Genomic DNA, 20,701 nt, shown 5'->3' on the forward strand with positions numbered 1-20,701 from the left:
TTTAGTTATTATTTAGCAAGCATTCCCCTCCACAATATGGAGTACTATAAATATAATATCCAGAAGTCTATTTTATAAACATGGATCTCCGGGTATAATTTCCCTTTATGACATTCCCATGATATCATCACCTTAACTTCAAACATTAAAATTCAATTAAATGGGTTTGCCCTAAATTGATGGAAATGGTTGTGCATGTGTTTAATTGTTGCTCTAGTACTTCTAACTTACTAGTTGCCTTATACTTACAGGTGCAAGTTTTAACATATTCAAATGTTACCTCTTAGGGAACAGCAGGGCCATGAGCCTCAGGTCATCCACAATACTACAAGCTATCATGTTCTTAACAAAAGGCCTTAGATGATGATGAAGAAGAAGAAGATGATGATGATGATAGTAAAATTCTATTTTTTGGTTTCCCTTATTTCACAGGATTATACGCTCACCATGTATTTCCAGCAGTCTTGGAAAGACAAGAGGCTTTCTTATTCTGGAATCCCACTAAACCTCACGCTAGACAACAGGGTAGCTGACCAGCTCTGGGTACCCGATACCTACTTCCTGAATGACAAGAAATCATTTGTGCATGGGGTAACAGTGAAAAACCGAATGATCCGGCTGCATCCTGATGGAACTGTCCTCTATGGGCTCCGGTAAGTGGCTTTGTGCTGCATGCTTTACTGTTGTCATGTGTTACGTTTTTCTCTTTGGAAATGGGCAGAGGGGAGAGAAGCAAGGAAGGGAGTATATAGAAGCTTTTATCAGTATAATGGAATTATATTAAAGACCATAAAACCTCTTTTGGAATCATTTGCGTTGAATCTAGGCAACTTTGTCTATCAAAGGTAAGTGAATTATTTTCCCTGAATTTTAAATAATAAACAGTAATAAAAAATGTCTTTGCCAGGCATATATCAGGTTATTGTATAAGTTATATATTTTTAACCAATTGCTTGATTATCTCAGAGCCACCCGTACTGAACTGAAATATGTTCTATGTATTCAGTGTAACTACTTAATTATGAAAAGGAATTGGAAAACAGTATATTAAAGAAGGAGGACAATATTTGTTGTGACTTTGAGAAGATCCATAGTGTTTTTATTCCCTTAAATCTCTGTGTTGTAGCTTCTATATTTAGGTATATGATTCATATGCAAGTAATTTTTTTTGTTTCATATGAAGTAAAGGTGGAGTTTCAGTTCTTCCATGTGGCTATCCAGTTATTGCGGCATCACTTATTGAAAGGGCTTTTCCCATTGAATTGTTTTGGCACCTTTGGTTGAATAAGTAGGAGTGTATTTCTAGGCTCTATTCTCTTCCATTGTTTTATTTGTCCATCCTTAGGCAGTATCACAATAGTTTAATTGCCATAACTATACGTTAAGTCATGAAGTCAACTCCCACAACTTTTTTCTTACTGTTTAAGATTGCTTTGGATATTCTAGGTCCTTTGCCTTTCCTACCAAAAAAGACTGTTGGGATTATAATGCAGGTTGTATTGAATCTATAGATCAGTTTGGGGACAACAGACATCTTAAAATTATAAAGTCTTTTAATCCATGAACATGATATATATTCATTTAGATTAATTTATATCAGCAGTGTTTCACACCATAGTGGGTTTTACTTCTTTATATTTTTAAGAATCAAGTATTAAAGAGGTATTACAAGATACAGAGGTCTGTTATTAACCCACATATAGGTAAGGGGTTTTTTAGGCTAAAGTTCAAATTAGCTTACAATATTAGGAAATATCTGAGTTGTGACATATTATTGTAAGATGTATGGAACTATAGGTCATTAATTTTTTTGTCACCTTTTGTGACCCCTTTGAAAAGCTGATAAAATCTATATATCCAAAAACTTATACAGCCCCCAAATTTCCTGTTTTAGAGTATTCATCAGCCTCTCAAAACTTTCCTTACAGCAGTAACTCTAAGGTAAAACTTTAGTGAAAGGCCAAAACCCTACAGGTAATGTCTGTACATTCACTAATACCCCAAACAATATGCAAGTGGAAAAAAATATGTGATAAAAATTCTGAATTAACCTAGAGGTTGGTTATCTTTAATCTTATTGCTGCTCACTCTTTTCAGACTTTGTTCCTTTCTTTTATTAAATTCACCAGTCTTCCCTCTCTATTGGCCCCTTCCCCTCAATTTCTCTTCACACCCCAGCCTTTGGTTTCCTCTACTTCCTCATCACCCATTCATTCCTCAGCCTCCAAACCACGCCGCTCTCATTCATGCTACCTTCCTAAAACAGCTCTTTCAAAAATTAAAAACACCATTGCTGGTTTCCAATATATACTCAACTTCTGTAAACAATTTAAGAGTGATGCCTAACTTTGGCTGCCAAACTTCCAAGATCCAACATAATTGTTTCATTATTCTCATTCTTCTGTCTTTTTGCTATTCAATCACTGGTTTCCCTTTTGCCTCAAATTGTGACCAACTTGTTGAATTTAACAATTTAAATATCTAAAATACCAAAAATCATTGAGTACAGAAAAATATTTACAATTGCTTACTGAGCATCTGTGTCTAGATGCCCTGCCAGTTCCTCCCGGCATGACCTCTATTTCGTATTATCTGTTTTTCCTAAAACCAAGTCCTATTCCTTTCCCAGCTGCTAACAAATCATCATCATCCCAATCAATAGGCATTAATGTAGCATCTTTGACTTTACATCTTTTTTGTCCCTTGGATCCAATCTGTTGCTTCTACCCTATCTCAACCATCTTTATTTCCAAACCATTCTCATCACCTAAATAAATAAATAATATCACTATATGTCAATGTCTGTCTCAGTTTTTCCCTATTTCATCACAGCTATTTTATTCATTCTACTGTGTATGTCAGATCATATCAGTCCTGCACTTAAAAATAAAATTCTCCACAGTCCCCATAAAAAGTATGTTTTCAGTCTTCTGTGTAGAATCTAAGACTGTCTATGAATAACCAAAATGTCGTTCTGATATTATGGCTCATTAGCTTCCTCTACAAAATCTGAACCTTTAAAAACAACTTACTATTTCTTTAAAGATATCCAAGACATTTCAAATTTAAGTATGCTGCAAATATTGCATGTATCATATCTATATTTAAAAAAACTACTTGCTGTTTATTGAAATTCAAATTAAATTTAGCATGTTGTATTTCATCTGGCAACAGCATGGGCCTACTGAAATGCCCCCCCTTCTCTATTCCCGAAGACTTTTCCCCCACACGCTACTTTCTCCTATCCTACTATTTTTCTTAAATCCTTTCTCAAATTCCTTTTTCTCCATGAGGATTTTTATAATCTTCCTAACCAGATAAAAGCCCTCTCTCATTTGATGCCTTACTTCACTTTAATCTCATAAAGGCCCATGAGATTTGTTTGTAACTCTCATGATATTCTTTCTGTGTCTTAGAGTTATTTTTCTGCGAGTCAAACAAGATTGTATATTTGTTGAAAACGTAAACTCTATTTCCTTAGCCTTTGTATTCCCTCTCACAAACCAAAAAAATGTTTGAAAACTTGAAATGAAAATTTGTAGGATGTGGTCACCTGACTCAAGAGAGCTGTCAGCTGCAACATCTCCTGTATCTAAATGATGGTTTTTAACCAAAGAACAAGCCAAGCATCACAATAAATGCCTGGACGTATTCTGCCTCTTGTCCAGACACGATCCAGCTGGCTGCAGACACTGCTTCTCTGCACGGCCGAGCCCTGTGGGTGCTGAAGGATGTGTTTATCCTTCCCTGAAAATGGCAGGCATGGGATGACTTAATTCTGGAAGACATTTAGTGGCAAATTTAAGCATCTTAAACTGCCCTTTCTTTTGTATTTCCCTCCTAACCCTTGCCGTAGTTTTTCTGTCAAAGTTTCATAATGCTTCTTTCCTGCATCTCTTACCAAAGGAAAGCTCGGGGCCAGATGGTTTTGAGGATCCAAGTGAAATTCATAGTGAAAACCCTTCAGCCAAATACTGGCTCACGCTGACACTCAGTAAGTGTGTTATAGAGTGTGTATATGGCCTTACGTGCACACACTGTATGCATACATGGAGTAAAACATCCATATCGCATCATTTTAACTAATACTGATTGCAGTTATATCATGGCAGTTAACTAATACCCTAGTAAGTGATCACTGAAATTACATAATGCATCAGTCAATATGCTAAATGCTCTACCCATATATTTAATCATTAACACAACACTATCAACTATGCACTATTATTATGCGACTTTTACAGATAACTAATACTAGCAGATCTAAAGTAACTTTGCCTTTCTCCTAATTTATTGCCTTTTAAAAGCAGGTCCAAACTGATATACATTGTTATAATTGATTAATTACCTAAAACCTTTTTTACTCTAAAAGTTTTCTATTCCTTTATTTCCCCTGGTAATTTTTTTTACCATATTATTTTTTTAATGGTTACACCCCTTTGTTGTGAATGTGTTCCTCTGTTTCCCCTACTTAAGGCTTGGTCAGATTTATATTAGTTATTACATTGTGTTTTAGCAAGACTGCTTTGTAAGCTACAGATACATACTGTGTGCTTCTGTCAAGGGACACAAATGCTTGGTTTTGTCTTCTTTGTGTGATCCAAAAATTGATGAGCAGATTTAGGCATTGACAACCTGATATATCTACTATAATCATCCCAATAATTTATATGTAATTGTATCAGTTTGCTAGGGCTGCTGTAACAAAATATCACAAAATGGATGGTGAGAACAACAGTTTATTGTCTCAGTTTGAAGCCTGCACAGTTGGTTTCTTTTGAAGGCTGTGAGGGAAGGAGCTGGCCCAGGCCTCTCTCCTTGGCATGTAGAAAACTTCTCCTTAGGTCTCGTCACATCTCCCTCCTTCTCTGTATATCTCTGTGTCCCCTTTTTATGAAGACACCAATCATATTGGATAAGGGCCTACACTAATGATCTCCTTTTAACTTGATGACCACTGTAAAGACCGTATTTCCAAATAAAATAAAGACACATTCCAGGGTACTGGAGGTTAGGACTTTAATACACGAATTTAGAGGGACACAATTCAGCCAAAACAGTAACAATTTTAGCAGCCACTGATAATCTTTGCCTAAATCTATTTAGAGTTTGCAAAATGATGACATTCTATTCCTGCTTCTTTATTTATTAACCAAATTATTCTCTAAAGGACTCTACCTCATCAACTATATGGTAATCCTAAAATAAATTAGTACAGTGAAGGTAGGATCAATGCTTGATTGTCGCCCCTTATTTAGCTGTTTTCAAAATAAAAAGTTGTTTCCCAAGAAGCCCCCAAATATGACCACTGAGGTTTGGTACTTTGTTGTTCGTTTGTTTGTTTGTTTACCGTTATGAAGTCATATGTTGTAACAAGTGTGTCTGTTTCCATCCACTGTAGCCATTGTTATCTTTGATGCTTATTTTGTCTTTGGCCAGTGGCAGCGCCTTTAAATTGGCTCCTGAGTTCTTTAAACATGACATCAATGGTCGCTGACAGCTTCCTTGTCTTCTGGTATACCAACTTGTACATTCTTTGTCCCAGAAGTGAAGAAAGTACATCATGAGTTCATACTGATGTTTCTAATTCAAGTTTAGAATTATAGGTCTTTTATTCAACCTCTTAGACTAAATGTTTTGTTTCTTTGCCATTGAAAATATTGATTCTTAATGTATTAACATGCTTATTTAATTTATTCTAGTAAGTATATATGTATATGAGTATATATATAATATGAATCATAGCTTTTAAAAAATAATACCAACATTATTGTTTCTAATTGTGTTATTACCAAAAGGAGGTTAAGATTTCTTTTCAGTGTGTTTTGTCTTTAGGATATTTCTTATTATAGACATTGAGTACAATTACTATGTTTTAAGTTATACTTCAAGTTTCAGTTTAGAAATATTTCCTTACTGTATGATTAAGCTACTACTTCATTTTTCTTTTGGTTTAGCTTTTAAAAATTTAGTTTAACTTAATTTCATAATTATTTAAACATTTACATGGTTCCAAAGTCAAACTGTAAAACAAGTTTTACCTCCTTTGCTCTTCCAGCCGTCTCCCATTCCCTTCCTCCTCGCAAAGTAAGCATTTTCATTTGTTTTGAGATTTCCCTTCTATTTTACCAGTCATGTATGTATATTCACACATTTGCTAAAAGATAGCATTGTATAACCATTAGTCTTTACCTTGTGAAGTGATTTTGCAAGCCACCAAAAATGTTGAAAGCAGAGTTTTAACCCAAACCTTCCCATTTCAGTTTATACCCTTAGTACTTGCACAGAACAGCTTATTACTATCCATGTAAGTATTTCTTTTCCCACAGTTCATTTCTAGGAAGACAGTTAATTGTTCTTGTATGATGCTTTCACTGCACACTAGTTCAGAAATGAAAATATTAATAATTGCAGAGGATGCACAGCATAAATGGGAATAGCTCTACCAAGTGTGTGAACTCTTAAAAATGTATACAACTTTGTCAGGTTCTCTAGAACATACTCATGACTCCAAATTCCAAAGAGAATCTTCTAAGCTTCTGGTTTCAGAAATGCATCTAATGTCCACCAGAAAACTGTGCCCTGACGTGGATGAGACGTTCCTATCGTATTTGCTTACTGAGCTTTACTCTGAATTGATTTTTTTACGTTCTTGACAGTGACTGACTAGGGTTGCACATGAGAATAAAATCAATGGCTACATTTATTGAATATAAAAGAAAGAAAGAGTTTTCCACTGTTCCTTGGAGGATCATCTCATTCTGTCTTAGTTTTTGTGATAAAGCAAAGTAAAAAGTAAAAACAATCATCTTGATAGTACAGATCTTCCCCCCCAAAAAGGTCACACGTATTGATTTTAAAAGCAGTCTTGGGGGTCCTAAATGTTTTATATTAGCTTTCCACATTGATTGTACACCCTGAAAAAATATTTCTGCTTCTCTACAGACTTTCTCTATAGGGAGGCAGTTTCTATTATATTCAAGAGTCCTGGTCAGGTTGCACAGGGATGACTGTGGAATACATTGGGCCAAAAAATATTGTTGATTGCAAAGAATAAATATGTGGGCTGGTGCAGCATTTGCACAGGAAGACTGGCTGATATTGATAAATGTATCCTGTTAAGAGAAAGAAACTTTTGACTTCAAATAGAAGGGAGAAAAAACAGGCCATGCATAAAGAGTAGGTAGTTCACTTTATTAAGAAGAATGCCTGGAGACTCCTTTTACAATTCCCCCACCAAAGAGCACAGGATTGTTATTCTTCTCACACAGCTTGACTTATATCCTAGATATAATTGACTTATATCCTAGAGTTTCAGCAGTAGAGTACAGGAGGAGCTATTTAAAATGGTCTCCGATGAGAGGCCTGTATTTTTGCTTCTCAAAATTTATATTTGTAATTTTTTATGTATCTATTTATATATAAAAAGGTTTATAATAAAGTGATGTTTGTTAGGGTCTCGTTTTAGGTAAATTTGATATTGTGATTAATTCAAATACTAAATGAGCAATTAATATAATTATGCAGTGGTCATGTGATCTTTAGATGTGTCACCATGATTAAACTAATTAATGAAAAATAAGAAGTAATTGAGTAAAAAGCAGCAACCATAATTTATCTGAAAAACAGCTACAGCTCCTTAAATTCTTAACCTTGAGGGGTCTTTGTGAATTAACACTAATGTGAACCCTCAAGATGGAGGAAAATAAGAAAAAAAATGAAAGAAGGTGAAAAGAAGGCCAGAGGGAAGAAGGGATGGGAGGAAGGAGGGAAAGAAGGAAGAAAGGAAGGAAGAATAGAAGGAAGGAAAAAAGGATAGGAAGAAGGAAGGAAGAAAGGAAGTAAAAGGAAAAAGAAAACAATGAATTTAAGGAAAACCAAATATCTTAAATAATGTGTTATGAATTTGAGATTCTAGTTATAGTATTACAAGCAACACCCACTCCCAAGAAGATACATTAGGTTTTGACAGCCATCTCTGAATTTTTTAAAGTAATTTTCTCCAGGATCCTCAATTTATTCCATTAAACCATCATTTTCAACTTTGGTGTTTTAGTACCATTGCCATGATTTTTGCCACAACACTATATTACCTAATAATATTAATTCATTATTTTTTTATTTAAGTATATATGCATGTGTGTATATATGTGTGTCTGTATATATATATATGCATACATATATACATTTTTAAAATGATATATACATATACATATATACATATCATTTTTTAAATATAGAGATTGAAATACATCTAAGCTAGACATTTTATTAAAATTTAAGAATGCTTTTCTATATTGTATCTACAGTGATCTTCTCGTTTATGGAATTGTAATAACAATGTTACCTGTCTTATGGAGTACTGTTAAGATTAAATAAGTTAATAGCAGCAAAGGACTTAACATTCTTCACACATTGTAAGGGTCTGATAAGCATTGACTTGGCTTCCCTCTTCTCTAAAACGTGTGGTATATGTATTCCACATAGATAATACATACATGCTAATGACATAATGAACATTATCAAAATAAAGGCCTAAGTTTTCTTTACTAACGCTTTTGGGTACCAAGATAAAGCTAGTGTCCCTTTCAGAGTTGTATATCCCAGGCTGTGAAAATGGCCACCTCAGAAGCCACCAGTTGGCTGTATTGCTATTCAATTTCTAATTTTGTATACCAAAGGAATGCCAGCGAGTGGTTCTCACACATAGAAGTTCATCTTGGTTTGTCCATTAGAGATAATACTAAGCCTGCTATGTCACTTCTTATTAAGTATTGTGACATCATAAGTTTCCAGATGTGGAGCAATGAATGGAACACGATGCTCATGGGTCGTGCATCACCATATGGAAACAGCAGTCTGTTTAGGACAGAAATATTGCAGAGGATTTCTGGAATGATACATGCCATTAAAACACAATAAAAAATATAACTTTAAGGCTAGATATTTTAGAAAAAATATTAACTTATTTTTTATATCAACCCAATTAATCTCATTGGCATTAATGGTATTATTTGCAGTAAATCCAATATTGCTTTATTATATCTAAAAGAACTGGAAGAACAATGAGTAGCATAATTTACTAGAAATAATACCTCATCCTTCTTAGTGTTTCAAATCACAAAATATCTTTTGGGGGAACAATGTTTTTCTACAGAACCTGTTTCCCTTCACTCCTGTTTGGAACAATGAGTGTTGTTCATCCAAGTAAAGCACACTTTGTTCTTTCTGGGACATGGGCAGTGCCATCAAAGTAGAATTAGTACTAATTTTCTGTATCTTCTAGGGAAGTTTTAATTTTGTCTTTCCTAAGCCTTGTTTCTTCTTTTTAATAAAGACAAGGATGGAGCTTTTGAGTAAAACCAACTTGTAATAAAATCACATAAACTGTGTGTTAGCAAGAGCTGCCTGATCCACTGTTTTTCTACTTGCAAAGTAGTAGTCGATGCTTCAATAAAAACAACAAATATGGTAAATACAATTTTTATTTTTTATTAAATCCTCATGTTCATATTCTTATCTTTTCAAACTTATGTAAAGTTGTTTGAAACAGAGTTCTTTGTTCTTCTTAAGCATCAAATAACTACTAAAGGTGGAGAAATGTATTACTCTAGAATCTAGATGATTACATTTCAATAGCTAGAGTGAAATCCTGAAGATAAATGAGTGACACTTAAGTATTATGAATATATATGTTATTTACATATTTCTGTCTTCTCCATTAAAAAGTAGAAAATACCAGAAAAGAGAAATTTTATCTCTAGGTTCAAGAATATTTTCTTTTCAGGACTGATAGCCACAGGTCCCAGGGTAGCCAGCTTTTCAATGTCTTTAAAAATATTTGAGACATGAAAAGCAAAAATTAATGGCTCCAAAATAAATATTAAAAACTCTGAGATTAAAATTATAATTATTAATTAAATTCCTCCAAATGTGACCTTATGTCAACAAGTAAGTAAATCTTCAAGTAAGTCCCTTGAAGATTTTTTTTAAAAAGTATTTTTTGGGTTTTTTTCTTTTTGTTCGTGTATATTTTTTATTTTTTTTAATTTTTAAAATTTATTTTCTTTGTTTTTTCAAATACATTGTCTCTGCCTTCCCCCCACACCACCTTCCCCTGCCCCCTCTGCTCTCCCTCCCTCAATCCTTCCCCTTTGGTTTTGTCCATGAGACCTTGCTACATGTTCTCCGACCCTCCCATTCCCTTCCTTTTCCCTCGTCCCCCCCTCCTTCCATCCCTCTTGTCTCTGTTCGTTTCTTCTCCTTTCAGTGCTGCTGGTCTTGTTTTCCTTGCATCTTTGTATTGTTGGTTAGGTTCCACTCATAGGTGAAATCATATGGTATTCGTCTTTCACCCCCTGGCTTATTTCGCTTAGCATAATGCTCTCTAGTTCCATCCATGCTGTCGTGAAGTTTAGTTCTTTTTTTCTTTCTGCTGCGTAGGATTCCATTATGTAAATGTACCATAGTTTTTTGATCCAATCATCCACTGATGGGCATTTAGGTTGCTTCCAACACTTGGCTATTGTAAATTGTGCTGCTATGAACATTGGGGTACATAGGTTCTTTTGAATTGGTGTTTTGGGATTCTTAAGGTATAGTCCCAGCAGAGGAATCGCTGGATCAAAAGGCAGTTCCATTTCCAGCTTTTTGAGGAAATTCTACACTGCTTTCCACAATGGCTGCACCAGTCTACATTCCCACCAACAGTGTGCTACTGTTCCCTTTTCTCCACAGCCTCGCCAGCACCTGTTGGTTGTGGATCTGTTTCTGATGGCCATTCTGACCGGTGTGAGGTGGTACCTCATGGTGGTTTTGATCTGCATTTCTCTGATGGCTAGTGATGCTGAGGATCCTTTCAAATGTCTCTGGGCCCTCTGTATCTCCTCCTTGGAAAAGCATCTGCCCAGGTCCTTTGCCCATTTTTTGATTGGATCATTTGTCTTCTTGGAGTGGAGTTGAGTGAGTTCTTTATATATTTTGGGGATCAAACCTCTATCTGATGTATCATTAGCAAATATATTTTCCCATATGGTTGGCTCCCTTTTCATTTTGCTGATGTTTTCTTTAGCTGTGCAGAAACTTCTTATTTTGATGAGGTCCCACTTGTTTATTCTTTCCTTTATGTCCCTTGCTTTAAGAGACATATCGGTGAAAAAATTGTTGCATGGGATATCTGAGAGTTTCCTGCCAATGTTCTCCTCTAGGACTTTTATGGTGTTGCAACTTATATTTAAGTCTTTTGTCCATCTTGAGTTTATTTTTGTGTATGGTGTCAGTTGATGATCCAATTTGAATTTTTTGCATGTAGCTGTCCAGCTCACCCAACACCGTTTGTTGAAGAGGCTATTATTGCTCCATTTTATGCTTCTGTCCCCTTTGTCAAATATTAATTGCCCATATAGACCTGGGCTTATTTCTGGGCTTTCTATTCTGTTCCACTGATCTATGGGTCTGTTCTTGTGCCAGTACCAGATTGTTTTGAGTATAGTGGCTTTGTAGTAGAGTTTGATGTCCGGTATTGTGATCTCTCCTACTTTGTGTTTCTTTCTCAAATTTGCTGCAGCTATTCAGGGTCGCTTATGGTTCCATATAAATTTTTGAAATGTCTGTTCTATTTCTGTGAAATACGTCATTGGTATCTTAATAGGGATTGCATTGAATCTATAAATTGTTTTGGGTAGTATGGACTTTTGGATGATATTAATTCTTCCAATCCATGAGCATGGTATATGCTTCCATTTATTTGTGTCTTCCTTAATTTCTTTCTTCAATGTTGTATAGTTTTCTGCATACAGGTTTTTTACCTCCTTGGTTAAATTTATTCCTAGGTACTTTATTTTTCTTCTTCCTATATCAAATGGTATTTTTTTTTCTGATTTCTTCTTCTTCTATTTCATTGCTGGTGTACAAAAACGCCTTTGATTTCTGAATGTTGACTTTGTATCCTGCTGTTTTCCCAAATTCACTTATTAGGTTGAGGAGTTTTTTGGTAGAGTCTACAGGGTTTTCTATGTACACTATCATGTCATCTGCAAACAATGATAGTTTTACTTCCTCCTTTCCTATTTGAATGCCTTTTTTTTTCTTTTTCTTGTCAGACCGCTGTGGCTACGACTTCCAATACGATGTTGAAAAGAAGTGGTAAAAGCGGACATCCTTGTCGTGTTCCTGATCTTAGTGGGAAAGCTTTTAGTTTTTGCCTGTTGAGTATGATGTTGGCTGTAGGTTTTTCATATATGGACTTTATTACGTTGAGGAATGCCCCATTGATTCCCATTTTGCTGAGTGTTTCGATCATAAATGGGTGCTGTACCTTATCGAATGCTTTTTCTGCATCTATTGAGATGATCATGTGGTTTTTGTCTTTTCTTTTATTTATGTAATGTATTACGTTTTTTGACTTGTGTATATTGAACCATCCCTGCATCCCTGGGATGAATCCCACTTGATCATGGTGGGTAATCTTTTGAATGTATTGCTGGATGCGGTTTGCCAATATTTGGTTGAGGATTTTGGCATCTATGTTCATCAGCGAAATTGGCCTGTAGTTTTCTTTCTTTGTAGGGTCTTTATCTGGTTTTGGGATTAGGGTGATACTGGCCTCATAAAAAGAGTCTGGAAGTCTTCCCTCCTCTTGGATTTTTTTGAAGTCTGAGAAGGACAGGGGTTAGCTCTTCCTTAAATGTTTTGTAAAAATCTGCTGTGAAACCATCCAGCCCAGGGCTTTTGTGTGCCGGGAGTTTCTCGATTACTGCTTCAATTTCCCCAGCTGTTTTTGTCTGTTCAAGCTGTCTGTTTCTTCCTCCTTCAGTGTTGGAAGATTACACTTTTCTAGAAATTTGTCCATTTCATCGAGGTTTTCAAATTTATTGGCATATCATTTTTCATAGTAGTTTTTCACAATCCTTTCTATTTCTGTGGTATCAGTTGTGATTTCTCCTCTTTCCTTTCTGATATTATTAATTTGGGTCCTCTCCCTTTTTTTCTTGATGAGTCTGCTTAAAGGCTTGTCAATTTTATTAATCTTTTCAAAGAACCAGCTTCTAGATTGGTTGATCCTTTGAATTGTCTTTTTCATCTCTATGTCATTCAGTTCTGCTCTAATCTTGACTATTTCCTTCCTTTTACTTGCTCTGGGATTTATTTGTTGTTGTTTCTCCAGTTCTTGAAGTTGTAGTGTTAGATCTTTTATTTGAAATGTTTCTATCTTTTTTAGGTAGGACTGTATTGCTATGAACTTCCCTCTCAGGACCGCCTTTGCTGTGTCCCATAGGTTTTGGACTGTTGTATGTTCATTTTCATTTGTTTTCAGAAATTTTTTGATTTCTTCTCCTATCTCATTATTGACCCATTCACTGTTCAATAGTCTACTGTTCAGTCTCCATGAGTTTGCAAGTTTTTGAAGTTTCTCTTTGAGGTTGACTTCCAGCTTCAAGCCCTTGTGGTCTGAGAAAAAGTTTGGTATTATTTCAATTTTCCTGAATTTGCTGAGGTTTGCTTTGTGTCCTATCATGTGGTCTATCTTTGAAAAACTGCCATGAGCATTTGAAAAGAATGTGTATTTTTCTTCTTTGGAATGTAAGGTTCTATATATGTCAGTTAAGTCTATTTCATTCAGTGCATCATTCAGTTCCACAATATCCTTATTGATGTTTTGTTTGGAAGATCTGTCCATTTTTGACAGTGGGGTGTTGAAATCTCCTACTATCAGTGTGTTGTTGTCTATATCTTTTTTGAAGTCATCCAAGATTTTCCTTATAAACTTGGAAACCCCTCTGTTAGGAGCATATAAGTTTACAATTTTGATGTCTTCTTGATAGATTATTCCTTTAAGTATTATAAAGTGCCCCTCTGGGTCTCTTCTTATGGCCTTTGTTTTGAAATCTACTTTGTCTGATCTAAGTATGGCAACCGCTGCTTTCTTCTCTTACCCATTTGTTTGGAATGTTTTTTTTCCATCCCTTTACTTTCAATCTGTGTAGGTCTTTTGCTCTGAGGTGGGTCTCTTGGAGGCAGCATATGTGTGGGTCATGTTTTCTTATCCATTCAGCTACCCTGTGTCTTTTGATTGGGACATTTAGTCCATTTACATTGAGAGTTATTACTGATAGAAACCTATTCATTTTTTCTCTTTGTACCTGTGTTTTTCCTCACTATTTTCCTTCATCTTCTGATCAGAGTAGTGGTATTTCACCTGTGGCCCGCGAGGCAGGCGTGTCCCACCCCGCGCCCCCCTCGCGGGCGGCAGACAGGACAGGCGCCGGGAGTCTCCCACTTATTCTACACTTCTCATGTCTCTTCGCCGTGCCAGATTAGAGTCAAGCTCAACAGGGCCTTCTTTCCCTGCTGATTCTGCCAAGCCAGTTCCCTTGGCTGTGGTTTCACTGGAGAGTAGGTAGGGACAGTGGGAATCTCATTCATCCATTCGTGTGTGTCACTAATTAGATGACAAGGCATTTGGCTACCTTAAGAGAGTCATAGTTACTCCCGCCATTTACCCATGCTTCATTGAATTTCTTCACTTTGACTTTCAGAGCACTGGGCAGAAATCACATCACATCAACACCAGCCACAGGCCTTCGCAAAAAAAATGGTATTGTTTATCCCCTGAGATAGGCAGGCTGATGGAAAAAGGTAAACTTGAGCTTTAGAATCAGAAGAACAGGCCCCATCATTTACAGGTTTGATGCCTTAGGACAAGTTATTCAACTTCTCTGAACCTCAGTTTCCTCATTTATAAAATGTCTGTAGTGATATCCATTTTTCTTTCAGGTTTTTATAAGACTTAATGTGTGTGAAGTGAGAGTAGCAGTGTTTGTTCATTTTCTTTTGTTTTTCTCTTCCTCTCCTCTCACACCAGCCTCTCCATTACTCTGAATGTTTAAACAGAGCTTAGATGAGTACAAACAACAAAGATGCTGCAAATGAGGTTCCAGCCCCAAGTGTAAGGTTGTTTAAATGGATTATCAGGTATATTATAACTCCACATTACTATATAGCTAACAGGAATATTATTCACAAAGATTAAAATCCTAGATGTTGGAGGCAGATCATCTTTGGATATAAACATATAATTCTCCAATGTTAGCTGTATGTCCTTGGGCATGTCAATTAACCCCTCTATGACAGAGTTCCTTTGAAAAGATCATAATAGGACCAATGGGACATGACTGTTGAGATAATTAAATGAAAAAAATGCATTGGAAAGTGCTTATCATATAGTAAGCACTCAGTAAATGGTAGTTATTTCTCTTCTTAGGGACTTCTCTGTAGACTAATATCTATCTCTTCGAAGTGTTGTTCCACTTCCTTGGGAGGTGCTGCTGCTTTCAAGATTAAATGGAATGCTCTTTCATGGTCCTTACAGAATCACTTGGATTACCTTTGATGATATTTGCTCCCAGCCCTTTAGAATCTCTGTAGGTTTGTTCAAACTGGACAATGAAGAAGAGTTCCATTCTTTTCTATGTTCTGAGTTTTTTTGAGTCATTGGATTAGTGAGGGCAGAGAAGAATAAAGCCATTATCTTCATACAGGAAACTGTTATTGCTCATTATTTTCAAGTATTATGTACTTTCGTCTTTTGTGTCACAAGATAATTCTCTACCAAGGAAACCATATGAGCAAAAGATATAGAATCATTTTTATTCACTCCCATATAAAAAGTGTAATGAGGAATGACATTTTAGAAAAATATAGAGTCTTTGAAGATTAGACTCCTTTGTGTCTTTTATCTAGAAATACACAACCCAAATGAGATACCGAGAGATTTGGTTTCTGCTAAGAAGCTTAAGAAAATTAGGGGCTACAGTTGAATGTAGCATTTATGGTTTAATATAGAGAAAATATAGTATAATGAGTTACCTTTTTTAGATTCTACTCTCAAATTGTATTCATCTCCATCTTTATTGTCAAAAATTTAAAATATTACTACTTCATGACTGTGAGAATGATGGGCCATGCTCTTAAGTCATTTGTTTTTTCAAAAATGGATATTTTCTGGAGGAGAGAACTGCAATGGTAGAGGGGTGAGTGGAAGTCACACTGACGTCCCCCCAGGACCAGCCTGGAATTACAACTAAATTGTGGAGAAATCACCTGGAACAAACAACTGAACAATAGCAAGAGAGGAGCCTTGTAACCTTGGAGACAAAAGAATCGGCTTTAGCACAATATAACTTGTAAGGAGTGAGGCTGAGACTCAAGAAGGCAGGTGGGGCACCCACGGGCAGCAACACCAGAAGGATATTGAAATAACCAGTTGGATGCCCCTTGAGAAGAATGGGCTCTAAATCAAAAGCAGGGATCTCTAGCCTACAGCACCAGAGCCCCAAAAAGTATGCAGAAAACAGCCAGCTGCAAAAAGCGGCAGGGTTGCTTTCTGCCAGAGACAGGTGGCTGGAGACGCGAAGAACTGTTTAAAGGGCCAACTCATAAATTTTTATTTGCAGCCACTTACCCTGGTCTCTGGTAAAGGCGGGGGCAGAGTGGGCTAGAGATACCTGTGTAGAGACTTGGGCAGGAGGCTTTGGGGAGAGAACTGAGAGAGTACCTGATAGCATCTCAGTGCTGACTCATCCCCCACGTGGCTACAGCCATCTTGCTCAGGCAGAAACCACTCGCCTTGAGCCGCAGCAGCACCAGAGGACCCAATAGCCCCACCCCCAGGTGAAATTCCACCACATCCTGTGCTGCCTAAGCCACCTGCTGAGTGCAGAGTGGCAGCCACAGATAGTAGATCCCTGGCTAAAGGGGGCGCAAAGAGGTCTAGAGACTCTGGCAGAGAGACTGGGGACAGAGGCTTTGGGGAGAGAACAGGGAGAGTAGCTGGTAGGATCCCAGTGCTGACTCCTCCCCCATACAACAGCAGCATAAGAGGACCCAATAACCTGGTCCCAAGGAGAGGCCTCTGCCCTGCCCTGAGTGGTCTAAGATGGCCTGCTGAGTGCAGAGTGACCAGATTAACAGCCGAAGGAGACAGCCAAGACAGTAGATTCTGCAAGGCTCCACAGACTGCCTAAGGTCAGAGAGGGACGACATCTGACATCATCAGAGGCAGATCCAGAAAGTAAAAACAGCCATCTCCTACCATAGAAGTTCACACCACAAAGTTAGGAAATCAAGACAGATAATTTAAGAAGCAGAAGCAAAAAGAAGTCTCACAAATAATTGGAAGACAAAGAAATACTCCCCAGTTGAAGGGAAAGGAGGAATCCCCAGAAAGAGAAGTAAATGAAATAGAGGCAAATATACTATCAGATATTGAGTTCCAAACAATGGTTCTAAGGAAGCTCAATGAGCTCAGTGAGTTCAGAGAGAAATATAAAAAACTACAGGGAAACTATGAGGAACTCACTGCAAACTATGTAAGCATGAAAAAGGACATAGAAACTATCAATAAGAGACAATAGGAAATAAAGAATACAATTTCTGAATTGAAGAACACAGTAGAAGGAATCAAAAGCAGGCTCGATGAAGCCAAGGATTGAATCAGCAAGCTGGAGGACAAGATTAAAAATAAGATCCCAGAAAGAGAAAGAAAATGAAAAAAGACTCAAAGAGAATGAAGAGACATTTAAGGAAATGCAGGACAACCTGAAACATAATAATATCCGTATAATAGGGATACCAGAAGAAGGACAGAATGAGAAAGGGATAGAGAACCTGTTTGAAAAAGTAATGATGGAAAACTTCCCTAATTGGAGGAGAGAAAAAGTCACACAAGTCCCAGAAGCACGGAGGGCCCCATTCAAGAGGAACCCAATAAGGCCCACTCCAAGACACATCATCATTAAAATGCCAAATATCAAAGACAAACAGAATCCTAAAGGCAGCAAGGGAGAAAGAGGTAGTAACATATAAGGGAACCCCAATATGCCTAGCAGCTGACTTCTCAACAGAAACTGCAAGCTAGAAGGGACTGGCAAGAAATATTCCAAGTCATGAAAAACAAAGGCCTGCATCCAAGACTACTCTACCCTGCAAGGCTCTCAATTAAAATAGAAGGTGAAATAAGGAGTTTCCCAGACAAAAGAAGGCTAAAAGAATACACCTCGACCAAACCAGCACTGCAATATACGCTAAAGGGACTGCTTTACAATGAATAAAAAGTCTTTGAATACCCAGTTCCTTTCACAGATGCCAATACTTGAAATTACCAATATTTTTTAATACATGTTAATCTGATTGTGACAGTGATGTGTTAATTGTTCCTTTATTATTTGTTGAAACTAAACTTGTTTTTGTATATTTCATGCCTATTTCTATTATTTTTAAAAACCTTTAAATGACTTTTTGGTATTCTTTATCCATTTTTTGATTAATGTTTATAGAATTTCTTCCTTAAAAAAAGAACAAAAACAAACCATTAACCTTTTTTAAGATGTGTTGCAATTACTGTCCTATTCTATTACTTGTCCTTTAGCTTTTTTATATGCATATTACTATATAGCCTTAAATGTTTAATATAGTCATATTGTCAGTGTTTTACTCTTTAGCTTCGGGGCTTGAATATTTTACTTCAGGGTAAGAAAAATATTAGTTTGTATTTTCTCCTAAAACTCCTTAGATTCTACATATTGATTTTTAACTCACCCGAATATTTGTTGTATAATGTGTGAAATAGGGCTCTATATTTGTTTTATTTCAAGTAACAGTGGTCCATGCACCTTATTTGTTGAATAAGCCTTATTTTACCCATTGATTTGAAATATCAACTTAATCACATATTACATTGTTAGACAGATATATACATTTGTCTCTAGAATGCTCATTATATTTTATTGATCTACTTGATTATTCTGTACTGGTGTCATGTTGGTTTATAATGTTGAGACTTTATAATGGTCTTAAATTTTTAATATTTTATAGTTAACTCTGACATTTAAAAAATAAATAAAATCAATCTGTATTTAAGAAAGAAAGAGAGAGAGAGATGGAAATCCTACCTTTTGCGACAACATGGATGGAACTGGAGAATATTAAGCTAAGTGAAATAAGCCAGTTGATGAAAGAAAAATACGATATGACCTCACCTATAAGTGGACTCTATTCAACAAAATAAACTAACAAACAAAATAAACCACAGGCATGGAAATATGGATCAGACTGAAAGTGACCAGAAGGGATGGAGAAAGAGGACAATGGTAGAAAGAAGGGGAAGGGACTAGACAAAGAACATGTATGAATGACCCATGGACATGGACAACAGAGTGGGAATTGACTGTGGGAGTGGGGGATTGGGGTGGGATGGGTGGAGTGGGTAAAGGGGGAAAAATTGAGACAACTGTAATAGAATAAACATGATTTATAAATAAAAAAACCAAAACAAAAAATGGATATTTCCCTTAATTTCAATATCTAAAAAGAATCAACAAGAAACAATAGCATAAATAATTAGTTTATATGGTATATTTTAGAGAAAGTAGAAAATGTCCATCCAAACAAGTGTGGTGTTAACAGGACCATCTAGCTTTGGAATATCCCAGAGTCTGAAATGGTGCTGGAGAAATCTTTCACCCCTGACCTTCAGCAGCTGCAAAAACAAACTTGGGGAATGTTGCCTAAATGCTCTCTACTGTGTGTGCTGACTCTATACTCTGATTGTCTTCCCTTTTCCTAACTCTATGAGAGAGATCAAGAACAACATTTGGGTCAAATAACCCTAGAATCTGAATCATAGTATATCCATTGGGACTTTGAGATCCATCCATTAAATAACATAATGAAATCAAGGCAAAGTTTGGAAGGTAAGGGGATATTAATTCTCCTCTATAAGCCAGAGACATTGATGAGCATATGAAACATAAGTCATATTACTTCCTTCTTGTATATATTGTATTTTCCCTCCACTCCAGATGTGTAGAAACAGAGCGGACGCTCCTTACAGTGTTAGCAAGGAGTTAAGAACAAAATGATAGGAATCACAAGGTAACAAAGTGGCAGTGGGACTGCTTCTGGGATTAGAATTACCATGCCAAGTCAACTAGCATGCCGGGCAAAGTCAGAGGTGATTCTCATTTACTTTGGCCTCTGAGGAGGCCATGCCCTTGCATATGGCAAACTGCCTGCTCTACAGGGCTGGGTGGCAATATTAGACAGTTGTTACAAGATCTAGTAAGGTTTGACCTGGCCTTGCCACATGGGAGCTCATCAGCTAGGTGTTCTGAAGTAATATTCCCAAACTTTTTGAATCTGTTTTCTCCTTTGAAATGTGTAAATTAAAAATAGTAACAACTTCATAGGGTTCTTCTGAGAATTAAAGGTGAAAATGCATGTAAAACATTTAATGTAAAATTTAGCACATTAGTAAAGAATTAACAAATGAGTACTGTTATTATGATCATCTGGTTTATTATTTCCATCTCAAGATTCTCCAGTGGAAATAAAGTTATGGGTTACCATTAGTTTATGCTTTCATTGAATATTTCACTGTAAAAATACTGTTAAGAAACCACTACACAGAAGGCATTGTGTTAAATGTTGTTACAAAAAACAATTTCAAGATCAGTAAAAAAAAAAAAAAAAAGGACAAAGCTGCTCCTATTTGGAAAAAGAGAGTGTAGCACCTTGTTTCTAGTGCTTCACTCCATCTATCACCCAGCAACATAGGAGACTAAGAATATGAAGACTAATTTGGATACTGGAGTTCTAATTCTGGCTGCATAGCATACTGCCTTTCTTCTCTTGTTTATATATA

At 36.3% G+C, this 20,701-nt stretch overlaps 1 protein-coding gene across 2 annotated transcripts in view; it reads left to right on the plus strand.

The window, feature by feature from the left end:
• GABRB1 (gamma-aminobutyric acid type A receptor subunit beta1) overlaps nucleotides 1-20,701 on the plus strand; it is a 340,668-nt gene that overhangs the window by 127,929 nt on the left and 192,038 nt on the right. For both annotated transcript variants that reach the window (XM_054582134.1, XM_054582135.1), the window contains exon 4: nucleotides 433-653. In XM_054582134.1, the coding sequence (XP_054438109.1) occupies nucleotides 433-653 (221 nt within the window). The remainder of the gene's footprint in view (nucleotides 1-432; nucleotides 654-20,701) is intronic.

Source organism: Pteronotus mesoamericanus, unplaced genomic scaffold (genome assembly GCF_021234165.1).
Source record: "Pteronotus mesoamericanus isolate MK-2021 breed Mesoamerican mustached bat unplaced genomic scaffold, CSHL_Meso_final contig_68, whole genome shotgun sequence".
Taxonomy (NCBI): Eukaryota; Metazoa; Chordata; class Mammalia; order Chiroptera; family Mormoopidae; genus Pteronotus; species Pteronotus mesoamericanus.